The sequence below is a fragment of the Zalophus californianus genome, chromosome 7 (assembly GCF_009762305.2).
Source record: "Zalophus californianus isolate mZalCal1 chromosome 7, mZalCal1.pri.v2, whole genome shotgun sequence".
In the NCBI taxonomy this organism is placed as follows: Eukaryota; Metazoa; Chordata; class Mammalia; order Carnivora; family Otariidae; genus Zalophus; species Zalophus californianus.
Genome location: NC_045601.1, coordinates 135,802,740 through 135,818,738, shown reverse-complemented (window position 1 = coordinate 135,818,738; position 15,999 = coordinate 135,802,740). Strand labels below are relative to the sequence as shown.

The 15,999-nt window shown below is 44.2% G+C and overlaps 1 protein-coding gene across 1 annotated transcript; it reads left to right on the top strand.

Annotated features, from left to right (window-relative positions):
* Positions 1–11,020: 11,020 nt before the first annotated feature.
* LOC113928011 (peroxiredoxin-1-like) lies at positions 11,021–12,825 on the top strand. The gene is made up of 3 exons (XM_035728350.1): positions 11,021–11,081; positions 11,817–11,872; positions 12,541–12,825. The coding sequence occupies exons 1-3, from the start codon at positions 11,021–11,023 to the stop codon at positions 12,823–12,825; spliced, it is 402 nt and encodes a 133-aa protein (XP_035584243.1).
* The last annotated feature ends 3,174 nt before the right edge of the window (positions 12,826–15,999 follow it).

The following is a 15,999-nucleotide window of genomic DNA, read 5'->3' as shown; positions in this document are numbered from 1 at the left end:
CGGGACAGTTACTCGTGAGCCCTGAGAGAATAGAGTCATTTCACGAAAGTGGAATGTGTCTTGGCTTGGAATGTGTGTCTTGGCTGGAGATGGCCAAGATACAAAGAAAAAGAAAAACGTACCTGGCATCTTGGCCACATTCCCTCCTTAGAACAGAACTTCGTTTTATGGAAAGACATAATTATCTCCCAACTCCCCCAATGCTGGCTGTCTGGCTAATTCTATAGAGACAGCCTATTTAAATGTTCTAGGAATGCCATGCTTGCATATGAAATGCAAGGCCTCCCGAAGAATTTACAGAACGGTGGGGACTGTGGTGCATAATTCTATGGAGTGAATAGTTTGTCAGACCTAAAAGTAGGTACCTTTTACTTTTTTGTAATTCCATGCATATTTTAGAGACTATATACATTTGCTCGTTCTACTTATGGCTATATCAAGGTTAAGGCAGAACTCAGCTTCTGTCTGCAATAAGGAATAACTTAGCTCATTTGGTGAGTGCCCTGTTGCACGTACGTATAGCACAGGGCCTTTAGGAGCAAGGGGTAGTGGGGGCAAATACCCATGTTTAGGCTCTGGGGAGCTAGGACACTGTAAACTCCCCAGATAGGGGAAGGCCTCCAGGGGGGCGGTTCCGACTTCCTGTATCAGTCAGTGCTACATCCCACGTTCCATTGGCCCCAGTGCATAGGAGACACAGAAAAGTTCCTCTATGCGTTCATAGAGCAAGCTACATTTGTACAAGTCCCTGTGAACAGGACCAATGATTGTTTATGGACAACCACAACAGGATCTCGGGGCTGTCATCAGCCAACGTCTTGTTCAGAAAGAAAGTTTTGAGTAGCCTTGAGCTACGTCTTCACGATGAAGGGAAAGACATATAAGGAATAGAGACCTCTACCCTGTTCCTGAGCCCAGTAAAGTCCCCACCCCCCCTACTCAGACGTGGGGGTTACCTGGTATGATTTTTGTGGTCCTGGTATTACATTTTGAGAATCCCAGGAAAGGCCTTCATGTTTTCCAAAAAGCTTGTTGTGAGAGGGACAACGATATTCTGGGGGCGGGGAGGAGGAAATCAGGGGATGTCACAAGAAAAGGAAGAGCATAGGGTCGCCTGGGTGGCTCAGTCGTTAAGCGTCTGCCTTTGGCTCAGGTCATGATCCCGGGGTCCTCGGATCGAGCCCCGCATCGGGCTCCCTGCTCCGCAGGAACTCCCTCTCCCACTCCCCCTGCTTGTGTTACCTCTCTTGCCGCCTTCTCTCTCTCTGTCAAATAAGTAAATAAAATGTTAAAAAAAAAAAAAAAGAAAAGAAAAAAGATCATAGCGGGGAGGGTCTTGGGAATGCCGGAGAAAGCGATAGAGCAATAAACTCGAAAGGGGCTCCTTGCTCCTTGCTATTTCTTCTTTCTGACGAAATGAATCAATGCCTCTATTTTTTTTTCCCACTGAATTTCAAAGCATCCCCCACGGATCAGCATTAGCAGAGGCACTAGACACATCCACATCTGAGAAGCACCTTAATTACAGTGAAGCTCGGCGCGCGGTGCAGCAATTTCATCCGCCTCCAATCAGAGTGTGTCTGAGTACAGAAAGCCAGGGGAAGACTCATCCTCGCTCGTCTGAGGATTGTAGTCAGGGCTAAAAATAGGTCCAGCACACACCAGGTCAGTGCTGGGAGTGCAGATTGCCTCCTCTCCAACCTGCTTGGGCACCGCCCCACACACCCCCCCACCTCTTCCAAAGCAGAACAACCGGGAGAGTGTGCGCTCCCAGCACCGCTCCCTCCAGCTCCGAACTCCGGCCAGGTTACTTAACCAGCTTGCATCTTTCTTATAATTGTGTTTTTCTCAGCGTTGCTGAGTCCTCCACTGATGACCGTGCTTTTAAATAGGAAGCAAACTGCCTACTCCTAATGGATGCCCAGTTTGAGGATAAACGCATGTGTTCATCCAAAGGAGAAATGTCCGGGCTTGAAAAAGAAATGTTACCCTAGGACAGGGGCAGGCATACTTTTTCCAGAAGGGGCCAGATCGTCAATATTTCAGACTTCGCAGGCCATCCTGTCTCTGTTGCAACAACTCAGGTCTGCTGTTTTGGTGTGCAAATGTGGCCACAGGCAATATATGAATGGATCAGTGTAGCTGTGTTCCAATAAAACTTTATTTATAAAAACAGGCAGCCCTTGGCCGGCAGCTAGAGTTCACCAACCCCCGTCCTGGGCTATAAATTCCAAGAGAGAGGGACCAAACCCGTGATGTTCACCTCTATGTCCTACTGCTCAGCATTGTGCCTAGCACACACTTGCTGCTCACATTCTGATTATCTCTGAGTGAATGAATAAAAACTCCAGAGGGACGCGTTTTTCATTTTTTTAAACATTGGACTTCGACACACCTATTCTGACTGTGAAAGGCACACTTCTAACAGATATGACAAACGAGTTTCTGGGAATAAGACACCATATCCATCCAAGGGGTTCAGGCTCTCTGCAAATAAGTGTTATGTCCAAAAACAAAAACAAAAAACCCACAAAAAACCAAAAAAACAGAAGTGATGATAATGACCCAGACTCCAACAATCCCCGGAACTGACATTCTTAAAGCTTTATCTGATTGTCCATTATGGACTCAGATGTGGCACAAATGGTCGGCATCTCCTATTGCTGGGCAACCCCAAACCCAAGGAGTGTGACACCTGAAATTTCCACCACTTTGTTCCTGGTCCCCTGCCCAGGTTCTCCGGGACAGGCAGCTCAGTCATGCGTCCCCTCTGGAGTCAGACAAGCTCATGGACCCTGTGAGCTTAAGCAAGTGACTTCCTCTCTCTATGCTTTGAGCCCCACACCTGCAGAAAGGGGACAGTGAGGCGCCTGTCTCCCATGGTTAAGGTGAAGATGATACAAGATGATGCTCAACATGTTGCCTCATTATCAAGCCCTCAACAAAAATTAGCTTTACTGTTTCTGGACCAGCACCTCGCTCCTGTTGAAGTCATTGCTAAGGGCAGCCTTGCCGTGGTTTTGAATGGACAGTCGCTGCCTAGGAAAGAAGGAGCCTGAGCGGGGGTACTTCTTGCCGCCCTCCCATCTTTATCCAACTTCCCTCCTGCTCTTTCCTTCTCCCACCTGCTGGTTCGCACACCTGCAGGAGGGGACAGTGCTCTGAACCCTCTGGGAACCAGGACATCCCCTGGAAGCTGGAAGACATACTCCCAAGTGTTCGAACAAGAGAGAAGAGGCACGCTCTGACGCACGCTCGGACAAGGAGCTGAGACTGGGGGAATGTGTCCTGCACTTTGCACACTCAGCTGAGCTATGAAAGACAAGAGTTCTATTCCTAGCTTACCAGGAGCAGGTTCTGAGGCCTAAAGCCCATCAGAGCTTCTCCCTGTGCCTCGGTCTCCCCATTTGAGGACAGGAAATAATAATTTTAGGACAATCTAGGGAATCATGAATATGCGATTAAAACACTTTGCAAAACTAAAACGTGATTGTCTTAGGGCGGCATCACTTAATAGTCGTGTTTACCTAGATAGCAGGATAGCGATATAAACCACCATAGGTCTAAAATAGTTTTAGAGCAGCTCTGTCTGGAGGCTGAATGACCTCAAAGCACCTTCTAACTGATTCTCTAGGACTACAATACACCCTCACCCATGTCAGAATAATGCAGCAGGGGTGGGGGAGCGAAGCCCATCTGAATTGCTGAAGAAATAGACTTTATTGCAACGGGTCCATCAAATCCAGCCCTTTTTAGAAATAAAAAATGGATGTAGAATAACCAAATGTTCCTATGAGATGTTTGCTTAGTAACAGATAAAAATTATTTATAGTTGCTTGTACCTGAGGAGGTGTTTACAGAGAGTTGCTGGGGACTTGAAAACTGTTTATTCTCTTAATGTAAATTTTTGTCTGCAGTCTTTGGCCCTGATCCTGGGGGTGGTGTTGTTTTACTTTCAGTTAGGTGTAAAAAAGAAGCTAGGAACTCCTTTCATTTGCTTAACAAGCCGTGTCTTCAGAGATATTGCAAATCTAAATCTAAATATTGCCTATCTAAATCACACAATTGCAAATGCATGGGATCTGCATCCCTAACAGCTTGGGCCCCCAGATTGCCATGCAAATTCACAGGAGTGCCTAGGGCTCAGCTCAGGGCCTTTCTCGGGGAACAAGTGCTGGTAAGCATGGAGGGACCTCTAGCTTGCCACCCCACCCTGACCCACAGTGCGTTTGATAGCCGGGCTACGTCGGAAAACTCGCAACCTCTGACCAGCTGGGAGATAAAACAAATAAAGATAAATGACCTACTAGCCTGTGTATGGATCCAGGCCCACGAGAACTTTAGTCAAGGTCCAGAACTTTCGGTGGGAGGTTGACAGCCGAGGGGCTGTGAGCAAGCTCACGTAGTTTATCGCTCTAGTTGGGGTTGCCCCTCAGTGACCTCTGTATTGACAGGACTGAGGTTTAAGCAAGGGCAAGTTCAGAGCAGAGGTGCGAGAATTCCACGGGGCAACTCCCACTGCCCCAGGGTTGTGTGCTGGGGGAGAAGCCAGGAATGGAGGGGGCTGGCCGGGGCATGCTGAAAAGAAGTTCAGCCAAGGATCAAGATAGGAGAGGTGCCTGGCCGCTGACAGTAGGGACCATCCAGGCTCCACCAGTCTGTCTGTCTGTCTGTCTGTCTGTCTGTCTGTCTGTCACAATCCTGTGACCCTAGATCCAAGCCCAGAGCCCCTTGCATAGTAAGCCCTCAATAAAATGAATGAACGAATGAATAAATATTTGTTGCTTGGTTGAATGAATAGACGTTTTCAGGCCACACAAAGTTATGTGTGGGGAAGTCTGGGGCAAAGCCCATTTACAAGGGTAGCGGCAGAGACGACTCGACAGTATGCATCCTTTCTGAAATTGCTTGCCTCCAGGCCCCAGGTTCCAAATGTCCAGTATCCACCCGTCATTCAAAGGAGAGCCCGCCATATTGGCTCTTCTGAGACGCGACCCTGTGATCTTTTTTAGGGTCTCTCCTCTTGCAAGTGGAAATTATCATTTTTTTTCAAGTTGGTGATACACCAGGGGCAGGCAGGTTTGCAGAAAGTCATCCACTTTTTAGGATCAGCCAAATATTAGCTTGCGCCCAGTAGATGGCACTTGGATAACGAAAGGCCCCCAACTCCTTGTGGAATTTGATAATGGCTTCTTAAATTCATTCAAACTTTTAAAATACGACGAATCCAGCCACAATCCATAATTGTGGTTATGGATGGTCAGTATTTGGATATAAACAACACCATCACTCTCTAAAGGCTCCTGATTTCAGTCTGGGATTCAGGAAGAGGAGAAATTTTCTGCGAGAATCTAAGGCAGGCAAAATTATTCTGAGTCCTGAAGAATCCTGAAAGAAATAAGGTCACAGGGCCTTCCCTGGTGCTATGATGTTTATGTTCAGTGATTTCGTTCTCTCCTATTAAATGTACCATCTGGAAGCAAGCTTACCATCTGGAAGGATGCGAAGTGGATTCCAGATGGATCTCCCTTTGATCCAATCGATATAGGCAGGGGAACGCGGAGAACACACTCTAGTCTATATTCCGAGTTGGCTGCTACATTTCAGAGCGTGGGCTAACAAACCAAGCCCCCTATGGACGCGTAGGGCACAGGCTCTGCAAGAACAAAGGGTGAGCCCCGAGAAACAGACACGGCGGCAGAGAAGGGCCAGGAGAGACCGGTCAGAGTTTGAGGACACCCAGAGTCCTTGCAACGCAACAGATCACACTGCCTCAGAGGACCGTGGCATCATTTCAGGCTTTGCTTTGTTTTAACCAAAAAGGTCACGGTCTATTTTCACTTGTCTGGCACATTTGAGAAGAGAGGAAGACAAAAAGTGAAAGATTAGCTCAACCTTCTCTCCCTGCGGCTACACCAAGCTGCTACACGCACCATGCTACAGAGGACAGGAGATACGGTCAAGTGCAAGGTGCCTAGTGTTTCTTCTGAGCAACCCAGCCAGCAACCCCAGAGCCGAAACTGGAGAACTGAGATGCAATCACCTGGGGGAGAAGCAGGCAGAGAAAGGCTCGGGAAATGTGAGCAGCTACTCTGTCCTGACGTGTGAATATGAATCTTTACCTCATGGGGTTGTTGGAAGGAACAAAAGCATGCAAAGCACCTAGTAAAATGCCGAGCATGAAGTAGATGCTCAATCAACTGTAGGATTGGTTTCCTTTCTTCTTCTTTTTTTTTTTTTAAAGTTAAACAATGCCTTCCAGCCATGGTTTACAAAATACTTTTATAACACTCATCCATTTGAGTGTCATGAAACCTTTGTGAGAGTGGAGGAACTCTTGTCTCCATACAGTTTTGCTCAAAAAGAAGAGAGTTTTAATGAATGGCCCAGAGTCACACGTCTGGTAAAGGGAGATTTTGGACTTGGAACCAGGGACGTGATCGGATTCTCGCTTCAAATGGCCTCTCCCTGTATTAAGTGCATCTTCCTCTTTAGGACTTCAATGCTTTTCCTTCCTTTTCCCGTGGATTTACTACAGTTCTGCATCTATGATCTTAGAAAGGTGGTCCAAATATGGAGACTCTGTAATATTTTTTTCAGAGGTGCCTCATTTCCGGTTGTTCTCAATGGCCATATATGACATCGACCTCTCAATGGTCATATATGGTCATATATGGCCCCTCTGATTGTTTGGAGACACAATGAGCTGTGTGTGAGTGTCTGTATTTCTACTCTGGGCTAAAATACAGGCACTTAGCCCTGATATTATTCAGAAAGTTAGTAACCACTGCTGTAATTCTATGCTACCCATAAAATTTAGGATACTCTGCATTTGGTAAATTGCACATAAAACAAAATACTTATGGTATTTAGTGTAGATGGATGATGGTGATACATAATCCAAATTAGGGAAAGATAAAAGGAAATACCCTAAAGAGGAAAGAAAAAAGGTATCTTTTTCATGTCTTGTGATTATCCAATGTTGGGTTATATGGTTCTAATTTGTTCCTATAATTTTACTAAAAACTTCTGGGTATTCTCCTCATAAAGCTCTATTTATGGAGAGCTTAAAACAAATTAAAAAGCAAACCCTTTTCAAGGGAGAATTTCCGATATGGTTGGTCATAGTCTAATTTTTTCCCAAAAGATGGCTTTTTCCCAGGCCTATTTAGCTATTGGAACAAACCTGGGTGCCTTAGCCACAGAAATTTATTTTGTCTCATAAAAACATTGTGGAATTTGCATAACATATTTCCATACACAGGAGATGTTCATTTATTTATTTGTGTGTTTATTTATTTATCCAATCCTATTCTGAAAGACATAATAAAAAACAGCAGATAGCACCAGAGAGGTGCATGTTGAAATCGTCCTGTCTCGGGGTCCTTGGCGCATGCGCCGAGGAATGAATGTGCCCAGTCTTTCTTGGCATGCGATACACCACAGGCTCTTTTCACAAAGTTGAGAGACCCAGAGATTGGTGGCTTCTGGTGGGAAAAAAACACAGTTTGGCACCCACAGCTTTTCCTTCCCCAGAAGTAGTGGTTTAATTAATGACGTTGGAAGAGTAAGCTAAACACAGACACTGTTGCAGTAGGAATCGGCCGCATAAAGCCTCAACCTAGGGATCTGGGCCTTAAGCCAACAGAATTTAAGAGAAAAATGGCTGCCACCTGCCCAGCTCCTTTGGGGATTGCTGTGGCCAGGCGACTTACTGTGTGACGTTGGTACTTGCCCTTCTCTCGTGAGTGAATATTGGTTACAAGTGCTTCTTGATCTCTTGTCACCTCACAACACATTGCAAACAATATTTGAATGAGGACACTGGAGAGTATGAATGCAGTCCCAAGAGCAGAGGTGCTGGTTCAAAGAGCTCAGTCCTTCCTCTTCTCCTCCCCATTCACAAGGGCTAAGGAGACCAGTTTTCTTTTTTCTTTCTTTCTTTCTTTCTTTCTTTCTTTCTTTCTTTCTTTCTTTCTTTCTTTCTTTCTTTCTTTCTTTCTTTCTTTCTTTCTTCTTTTTCTTTCTTCTTTCTTCTTTTATTTATTTAACTCCAGTGCAACTAGCATGCAGGGTTATATTGCTTTTAGGTGTGCAATATAATGATTCAACAGTTCTCACCATGACTCAGTGCTCATCTCGACAAATGGACCCTTGATCCCCTTCACCTGTTGTCCCTCTCCCCCCGCCAAACTCCCCTCTGGTCACCACCAGTTTGTTCTCTAGAGTTAAGAGTCTGTTTTTTTTTGTTTGCTCGTGTGTCTTTTATTATTGCTGCTCGTTTCGTTTCTTAAATTCCACATTTGAGTGAAATCATGTAGTATTTGTCTTTCTCTGATCGACTTATTTACAATGAGGAGACTGATTTTCCTGGTGGTCCTGTAACCCACTCCTGGTACACTGGGTGGGGGGGGGGTGGGCAACTGCAAATTTGGGCTCCAGGGAGGAAGGAAGAGAGGACAAACATATAAATGTCTAACTACAATGCAAGTTAGTATTGGAAATACTATCGATAATCCCTGTCACTATCATGTTTTAATGATTCCTTTCAATTTAAAATAGATACTAATCTTGGGTAAAATATAGTAAAATATATACAAATCAAGTGAGAGAGAGGAGACACAAAACTGCCTCTAGCTACCCAATCAGTGATAGTTTCTTAGAGTACTCAAGACATTCCAAAGTCTTCTCTTCAGCTCTGCAGATTTGGACATTTCATTTTTTTCAGCATATCCAGATGCGGGAGGTCTGGTTCACATTAACCAACCTCATGAGAGACTGACGCATAAACCATAACATCAATTTAAAAGTTTTTTGTGGAAGTTATTTTATCTTATGGCTTAAAATTTAAAGTTTATCATCTAGATCACCTGCTTCTCAATGTCAGAAAGGTCCATTTGTTTTTTTATTGTTTTTGTTTTTGTTTTTGTTTGAGGAGCACTGAATCAGAACAAAAAGAGATGGCTGGATTGCCTTTAGAGGTATTTTATCCAGGCCATGGATGGACTATCCTTGCCTTACCATGGAGCATCCCTCTGTGGTCATCATGATGCGCATTACTCCCAGATCCAGTGTCTCAGTCCTTGGATAATACTGAATAAACACAATTTTCACCCTCTAACTTCTACTTTTAAAAAATCTAAGCAGGCCATATTCTACGGTACAATATAACTGATCAGCTTGGTAAAATCACACTCTAATCATGTCCCTGAAATGATAACCACGTCACTTTAAATGGTATCGATGGTTTTTCAGACCTTTTATCTTTCTTTCTTTTCTTTTTTTTTTTAAAGGTTCTATTTATTTATTTGACAAAGGGGGGGGGTGGCAAGGGCACAAGCAGGGAGAATGGCAGAGGGAAGGGGAGAAGCAGACTCCTTGCTGAGCAGGGAGCCCAATGCGGGACTCGATCCCAGGACCCTGAGATCATGACCTGAGCAGAAGGCAGATGATTAACTGACTGAGCCACCCAGGCGTCCCCAGACCTTCCTTCTGAAGTGATTCCTACAGTTGACCCTATCAGTTCTCTACAGATTCTGAGTGTTGTCAAGCCCGATATTTTCAAGTTCAAGGGGACACCTTCCTTCACTTTGCTTCACCAACATCCTCCGATGATAGGTGATGAGAAAGGATAATAAGACCCATGTTCACCTGAACATATGTGGGTCAGTATTTTCTAATAAAAATTACAGAAGTTATAAAAAACTCAGCTATAACTATAGCTCCTTATTTCAGCTTACTTGGGGAAAAGACTAACTTCAATTAGCAAAAGTCTTAATCACAGCTTTTGTTTTTTTTAAGCTCTGATTTAATGAAAAGGAGTCTGAATTAGAATGAGTTCTCTATTCTACCTCCCACCTCCATTCACTTTGGCCAAGACCACTAACCTCTCCAGGTCTGTTTGCTCATCTGTTTTAAAAGGAGACTACGGAGCCAACATGCCTCCAGGGACCCTCCCAGTGTTTACTTTCTTTAATGTGTGTATCTGCAGCTTTCAAGAAAAGAACTGCTGTTTTCAGGCCAGTAAGAGTATCTTCTACTAAGTCGATGATCCTGCCCCAGTGAAACACAATTTTTCATCCCCGAAACTCTCCGAAGTTTAATGATGACAAAAACAACAGACATTAAACTTTAAAATCAGTTCTATGTTTTCCTTTAAGAATATAGAACATCTCTGGGGCAGCTGGGTGGCTCAGTCGGTTAAGTGTCTGACTCTTGGTTTCAGCTCAGGTCATGGTCTCAGGGTCCTGGGACGGAGTCCTGCACGGGGCTCCCCACTCAGTGGGGCTTCTGCTTGTGGATTCTTTCCTCCCTCTGCTCCTACCCCTGCTCACACTCTCTCTCTGGCCTCTCTCTAAAAATAAATTAATTAGTTTTTTAAAAAAAGAATATACAGCATCTCAAGTTGGGCTTGCATGACTGCCAATTGTTCAAAACCCTTTATTGACCCCATGTTATTTCCTTGGGTTTGGGAGGTGAAGGGGGATCACAAAGGGGAAGACAGTGTGGTCCCTGCCCTCAGAGCTCAGACTCAGCAGGGTACACTGCACATGCACATGCACAGCTACTCTGTAAGTTGGTACCAGGTGGGCCAATTTATGATGAAGCCCCCTGACAAAGTACCCAAAGGATGAAGCAATTAACTCTGCCCAAAAAGGAAAAGGGAAAAGAAATCTTCCCGGAGAAAGCGACATGGAGCCAGGCTTTGGAGGACCGAGTAGAGGAAAAGAGTAGGGTTGGAGCATGGGGCAGGCTCGCCTGGACGGTGAGCTGGGAAGGGGAAGAACTGTCCAAAGATTTCGCTGGAAATGTGAACAGGAATATGAGTGAGCTTTGAATGATACACAAAAGCATTTGGACTTCATCTGTAACCAAGAGAGTTCCGTGACCAGGTGAGGACTTTGGGGCAGGCCAAAATGTTGTGGAGGGAGGTTCTGAAGAGGGAAAATCTGAAGGCGAGACTATCATAATAGGCCAGGTGGCAAGGAATGGGGGCTTGTGCTAAGATGGTAGCGAAGAGATGGATTTGGAAGACATCGCAGAGGAAGAAGAACCCACAAGAACTTGGCGGCTAATTGAATGTGGGAGGTCCGGGAAGGGGGGCATGAAAATAAGACTCAGTTTTTTTATTAGACTGGTGGGGCCCAATGGGCAGTGGTGTCCTATATGCTTACAGACACTGATATCCTGTGCCACACAGAGAAGCAGTGCTTACAAAAGATGAGGGAACTTCCCACTGGCTGCATTTGGATAATCTTAAAAGCTCTATAAATAAAACTCACAAACAAAAGGATCCTTCGTGTCTACAGACTTTACATGACAGTGAGATATTAACAACATAAGAAAATCAAAATGACCTGAAGAAATGTTGAGCTTCGGGGAAAACGTGGGTTTGAGAGCTTGAAGTTATATTTTGTTTAAGGTTATGTTCGCTTGCTTTGTGTGTGTCATTTAGTGTGTGTGTGTGCTTAGTGTTTTTCTGCACGCTTCTTTGTTTGACTAAGACATTGTTATTAACTTTAAAATGGAAAAGATGCAGTAATAACACAACAGAATATGACAGATGTAGGAGAAGCAAGCACTAATATGCCCTCTTGCCCCCAGGGAAAATTACTACAGGGCAAGTATACAGGAGCATGAGTTAGAATATTTTGCATTTTTATACCCAAACAAGATGCAAAATAGATTATTTTAAAATTAATGTTGCCATTGACATGTAATAAATGATCCCGTAAGTGACTGTTCTGATTGTTCTAACGATCTTTATTATCCTGCTGAATCTCACAACAGTGAGGATTATTGTTTCTATTTAACAGGTGAGAAAACTGGAGGCATAGAGAGGTTAAATAACTTACCCATGACCATGAAGCTCGTAAACAGAAGAACTAGAGTTTGAGCCAGGCAATCCAATCCCAGCATTTATGACCTTCACCTCTCTGCTATGTTACCTCCAATTAAATACGACTAAATATTTTGCAATATTTGCAATTAATAAACAAATGTAGAACATTTGCTGACATGGAGAAGTATACAACATAGTATTTTGTGAGTAAATAAAGTTGTGAAACTATGTATGGCACGGCGTCATTCTCTTAAAAATTACATTACATATATTAGACATGCATACACATTATAGACGTAGAAAAAATATACACCCATAGTCAAATAGTGAGTATCTTTGTGTGGTGGAATCATTGGTGATTTTTATTTTCTACTTAATAGTTTTCTGCATTTTTCAGATTTTCTAAGATACACTTAAAAATTGTATTTGAATTTCCAGTTGCCAGTCCAACCTGTAAAGAGCTTGAAAGTTGAGGTGCCTGGGTGGCTCAGTCATTAAGCGTCTGCCTTCGGCTCAGGTCATGATCCCAGGGTCCAGGGATCGAGCCCCGCATCGGGCTCCCTGCTCCACGGGAAGCCTGCTTCTCCCTCTCCCACTCCCCCTGCTTGTGTTCCCTCTCTCGCTGTCTTTCTCTCTCTGTCAAATAAATAAATCTTAAAAAAAAAAAAAGTTTGAAAGTTGTCACCCCTTGGTTTCAGACCCCAAGCGTACCATTCATCGCTCAGGACTATGGAGTCTTAAAGGCTGATGAAGGCATCTCGTTCAGGGGCCTCTTGATCATTGATGATAAAGGTATCCTTAGGCAGATCACGGTAAATGACCTTCCTGAAGGCCGCTCTGTGGATGAGACTCTGCGACTGGTTCAGGCCTTCCAGTTTACTGACAAGCATGGGGAAGTATGCCCAGCTGGCTGGAATCCCGGCAGTGATACCATCAAGCCTGATGTCCAGAAGAGCAAAGAATATTTCTCTAAGCAAAAGTGAGCGCTGGGTCGTTTTAGGGCTGGGCTGCAGTGGGTAGACATGAAAACAAAATCTCTCTTGTATTATTGTCATGCTTAGAACATACAACTTTAGACTCTGTGCAGATGTGGCATGGGGACAGAACAGGCCTTTTCTGCAGCAGTTGGGGAGGCCAGCCTTTCTTCCTCTGGAGAGAAGGGCCTGAGCTGTTATGGGGCAGGCCAACTGCTATGTACAGTAACAGGGCATCACTTTTTGTCTTTTGTTTCTATTAAACTGGAACTGAGAAAAAAAAAAAAAAGAAATGGAAGAAGCTAAAATTCAGTGGCTCTTCTGAGACCCACCAGAGAACTGAGGTCACAGAGCAAACTGCAGCCCCCCAAACTGGACAGACAAACAGGCAGATACCGAGTATCACAGCTTACAGGGAACAAAAGTCCACATGTGGAGGCAGTATCTGTAGGAACACTTGAAACTTGACACATTGACAAATAATTGACAAATTATTGGAGGCTCAGTGTATCCCAGTTTGGAGGTTAAGAACTTCTACCCGGCCTAATCCTAGAGGGGGTCCCCCCACCCCATTTTCCTGAGTTTTAAACTCCAGGAGCCCTACCAGGTCTGCACCCGGGAGGATGGGTGGAAAATCCCCTCAGCTTCTGGTTGGGGGTTGGGGGTAGAGGAGTAAACACTGTGAAAGAAACCCAAAGCAGCCTGCCCTCAAGAGAAACTGTTTACCCAAATGTGGCCCACAGGGGTTTTACAGAACATAACCAACCCCAGGAAGGGAAATACCCAACTCCAGGCCCCTCTAGCCTTTGACATGGGGGAAAGGAAATACCCAGCTCAGGCTCCCTGGAAGGCAGACCTCATAACAGGACTGCAGAACACTGTCCCTGCCCCCACACCTTGCCACCACATCAATTAGGGCTTGTTTAATAACGGGGGATTACAGCTGGAAGACCTGCAAGCCTCAGACCCTATTTGAGGAGTCTCTAGGAAAACCCAAAGACAACAGGGCGGACAAAATAAGACACCAGAGAAAGCTTAACCCTCTGACACGACAACTACAGCAAAGAGCAAACACAGCCTGATTGCCGGCCAGATGCACATAAACCCTCGTGTTAAAGGTCTAACGGCCCCCGTTTCTTTCCCCCCATAGATTATGTCCAGCTTTGAACAAAAAAATTACATGGCATAGTCTGAGGCAAAAACCAGGGTCTAAAGAGACCCAGGAAGCATCAGAATCAGACTCTGACGTGACAGAGACTTGAGAACGATCAGAATGGGAATTTTAAAATAACTGTGATTAATACGTGAAGGGCTCTCACAGGAAAAGGAGAAAATGTGAAAGAACATATGGACAATGTAAACAGAGAGATGAAAACTCGAAGAAAGAATCAAAAGTTAAGTGCTAAGGATCAAAAACACCATAACAAAAATGAAGAATGTCTTTGATGGGCTCATCAGGAAACTGGACATGGCTAAGGAAAGAATCCGTGAGCTTGAAGATATGTAAGTAAAAACTTCCAAAGCTGTAATGCAAAGAGAAAAAAAAAATTAAAAAGACAGAATAGACTATCTAAGAACTGTGTAACAATTACAAAAGGTTTAAAATAAATGAAGAGGGAATGCCAGAAGGAGAAGATTTTTTTTTTTTAAACTTACCTATAGAGGAGCAAGGACAAAATTATGTCAGATTTCTTTTTCAAAAACCATGCAACAGGAGAGTGGGGTGAAATATTTAAAATGTTGAAGGAAAAAAATCCACCAACCTAGGATTCTATATCCAGTGAAATGATCCTTCAAAAAGAAAGAAGTAATGACTTTCTGAGACCAATAATAATTAAGGAAATTTGTCATAAGAAGACCTGCCATGCAAGAAATGTTATGAGACAGCCTTCTGAAAGACTGAGAATGACCTGGGTCAGAAACTTAGATCGGCATATAGCGAGAAAGACCATCAGAGAAGGAATAGATGAAGTAAGCCGAGAGCCTATCCTCACACTGAAGATGCAGGGGCCCAGAGTCACCTACTGTGGCCACCACCACTGCCAAAGTCAGAGCTCTGTGACCACAGTTGCTAGAATTGCCTTGCCCCAGTAGGCTCCCAGAAGCTTCTGGAAGCTTCATCAGAAGCAAGAAACAAACAAACAAACAAATGCCTTCTTCTCTCTTTAGTTAATCTCCCACCGGTCTCCCACAAATATCCAGAATGGCCGACTTTTTTGGCTATCAGGCACCATCCTCACCATTCTACCATATAATAAGAATGGTAGCAACATCATGTGTCTGCCTGGCCACATGCAACTATTTCTGTTACCATGAAGACACCCTCGCCCTCTCCCTAAAAAGAGAAAGTGCAAAATCCTATCCGCTACCATAGCCACATCTGGGAGATATTAATTCTGCTTCTAGCTCAGCCACAATCCTGATCGTTATGTTCTATAACCGAGAGACTGAATTGTAAAGTTAACAACCACCAACAAAACTGACTGAACTATAACTCGATTGATGAATACAGAGAAAAGAGAAGACTCAAAGAACGACCAACATTCTGTATATAAAATAGGAGAAAGAAAGGAGGAAAAATATTGGTTTTGTACACCTAAGTATGGTGGGTTGCACTGTGTCCCCCCAAAAGACGTGTTCAAGTCCTAGCCCCCAGTACCTACGAATGTGAGCTTACTTGGGTTATCAGGGCTTTGAACACGTAATCAAATTAAGATGAGGCGGTACTGCATGAGTATTGGTCTAGATGCACACGGAGGGAAGACGCCATGTGACATTGGAGAGATCTATGAATCGAAGAAGGCCGAGGATCACCAGCAACTACCAGTAGCCGGGAGAGATGAGGAAGGACCCTCCCCTGGAGTCTTCAAAGGGAGGATGGCCCTGCTGACACCTTGATTTCAGATTTCGGGCCCCTGAGACAGGAGCAGTTGGGACACAGTTGGGCATCTGGATCCTCTCCCCTGGTTGCGCCTCACTTGGAGCATGCTTTGTAAGAACCGAATTGTGCTTTTTTCCCCCCTAATAATACACTATATCCTGACTCTATTCCTCAAATATGCATCTAATTCTCAGGTAAATGCTTAGCAACTGTGCTATTTAGAAATTTAGATGAAAATATTTAAATGTTTTTTAAGAGTATTTAATCCTCTCTATGCATTTATCTGAACCATGAATTGTTTT

What these genes read in the sequence shown, in the direction of transcription:
- LOC113928011 (XM_035728350.1), top strand. Translation starts at nt 11,021, where the DNA reads ATGGATTTGGAAGACATCGCAGAGGAAGAAGAACCCACAAGAACTTGG. An exon ending in AACTTGGCGGCTAATTGAAT is followed by an intron (nt 11,082 to 11,816) that starts GTGGGAGGTCCG and finishes TCTATTTAACAG; the next exon opens with GTGAGAAAACTGGAGGCATA. An exon ending in TACCCATGACCATGAAGCTC is followed by an intron (nt 11,873 to 12,540) that starts GTAAACAGAAGA and finishes CCTTGGTTTCAG; the next exon opens with ACCCCAAGCGTACCATTCAT.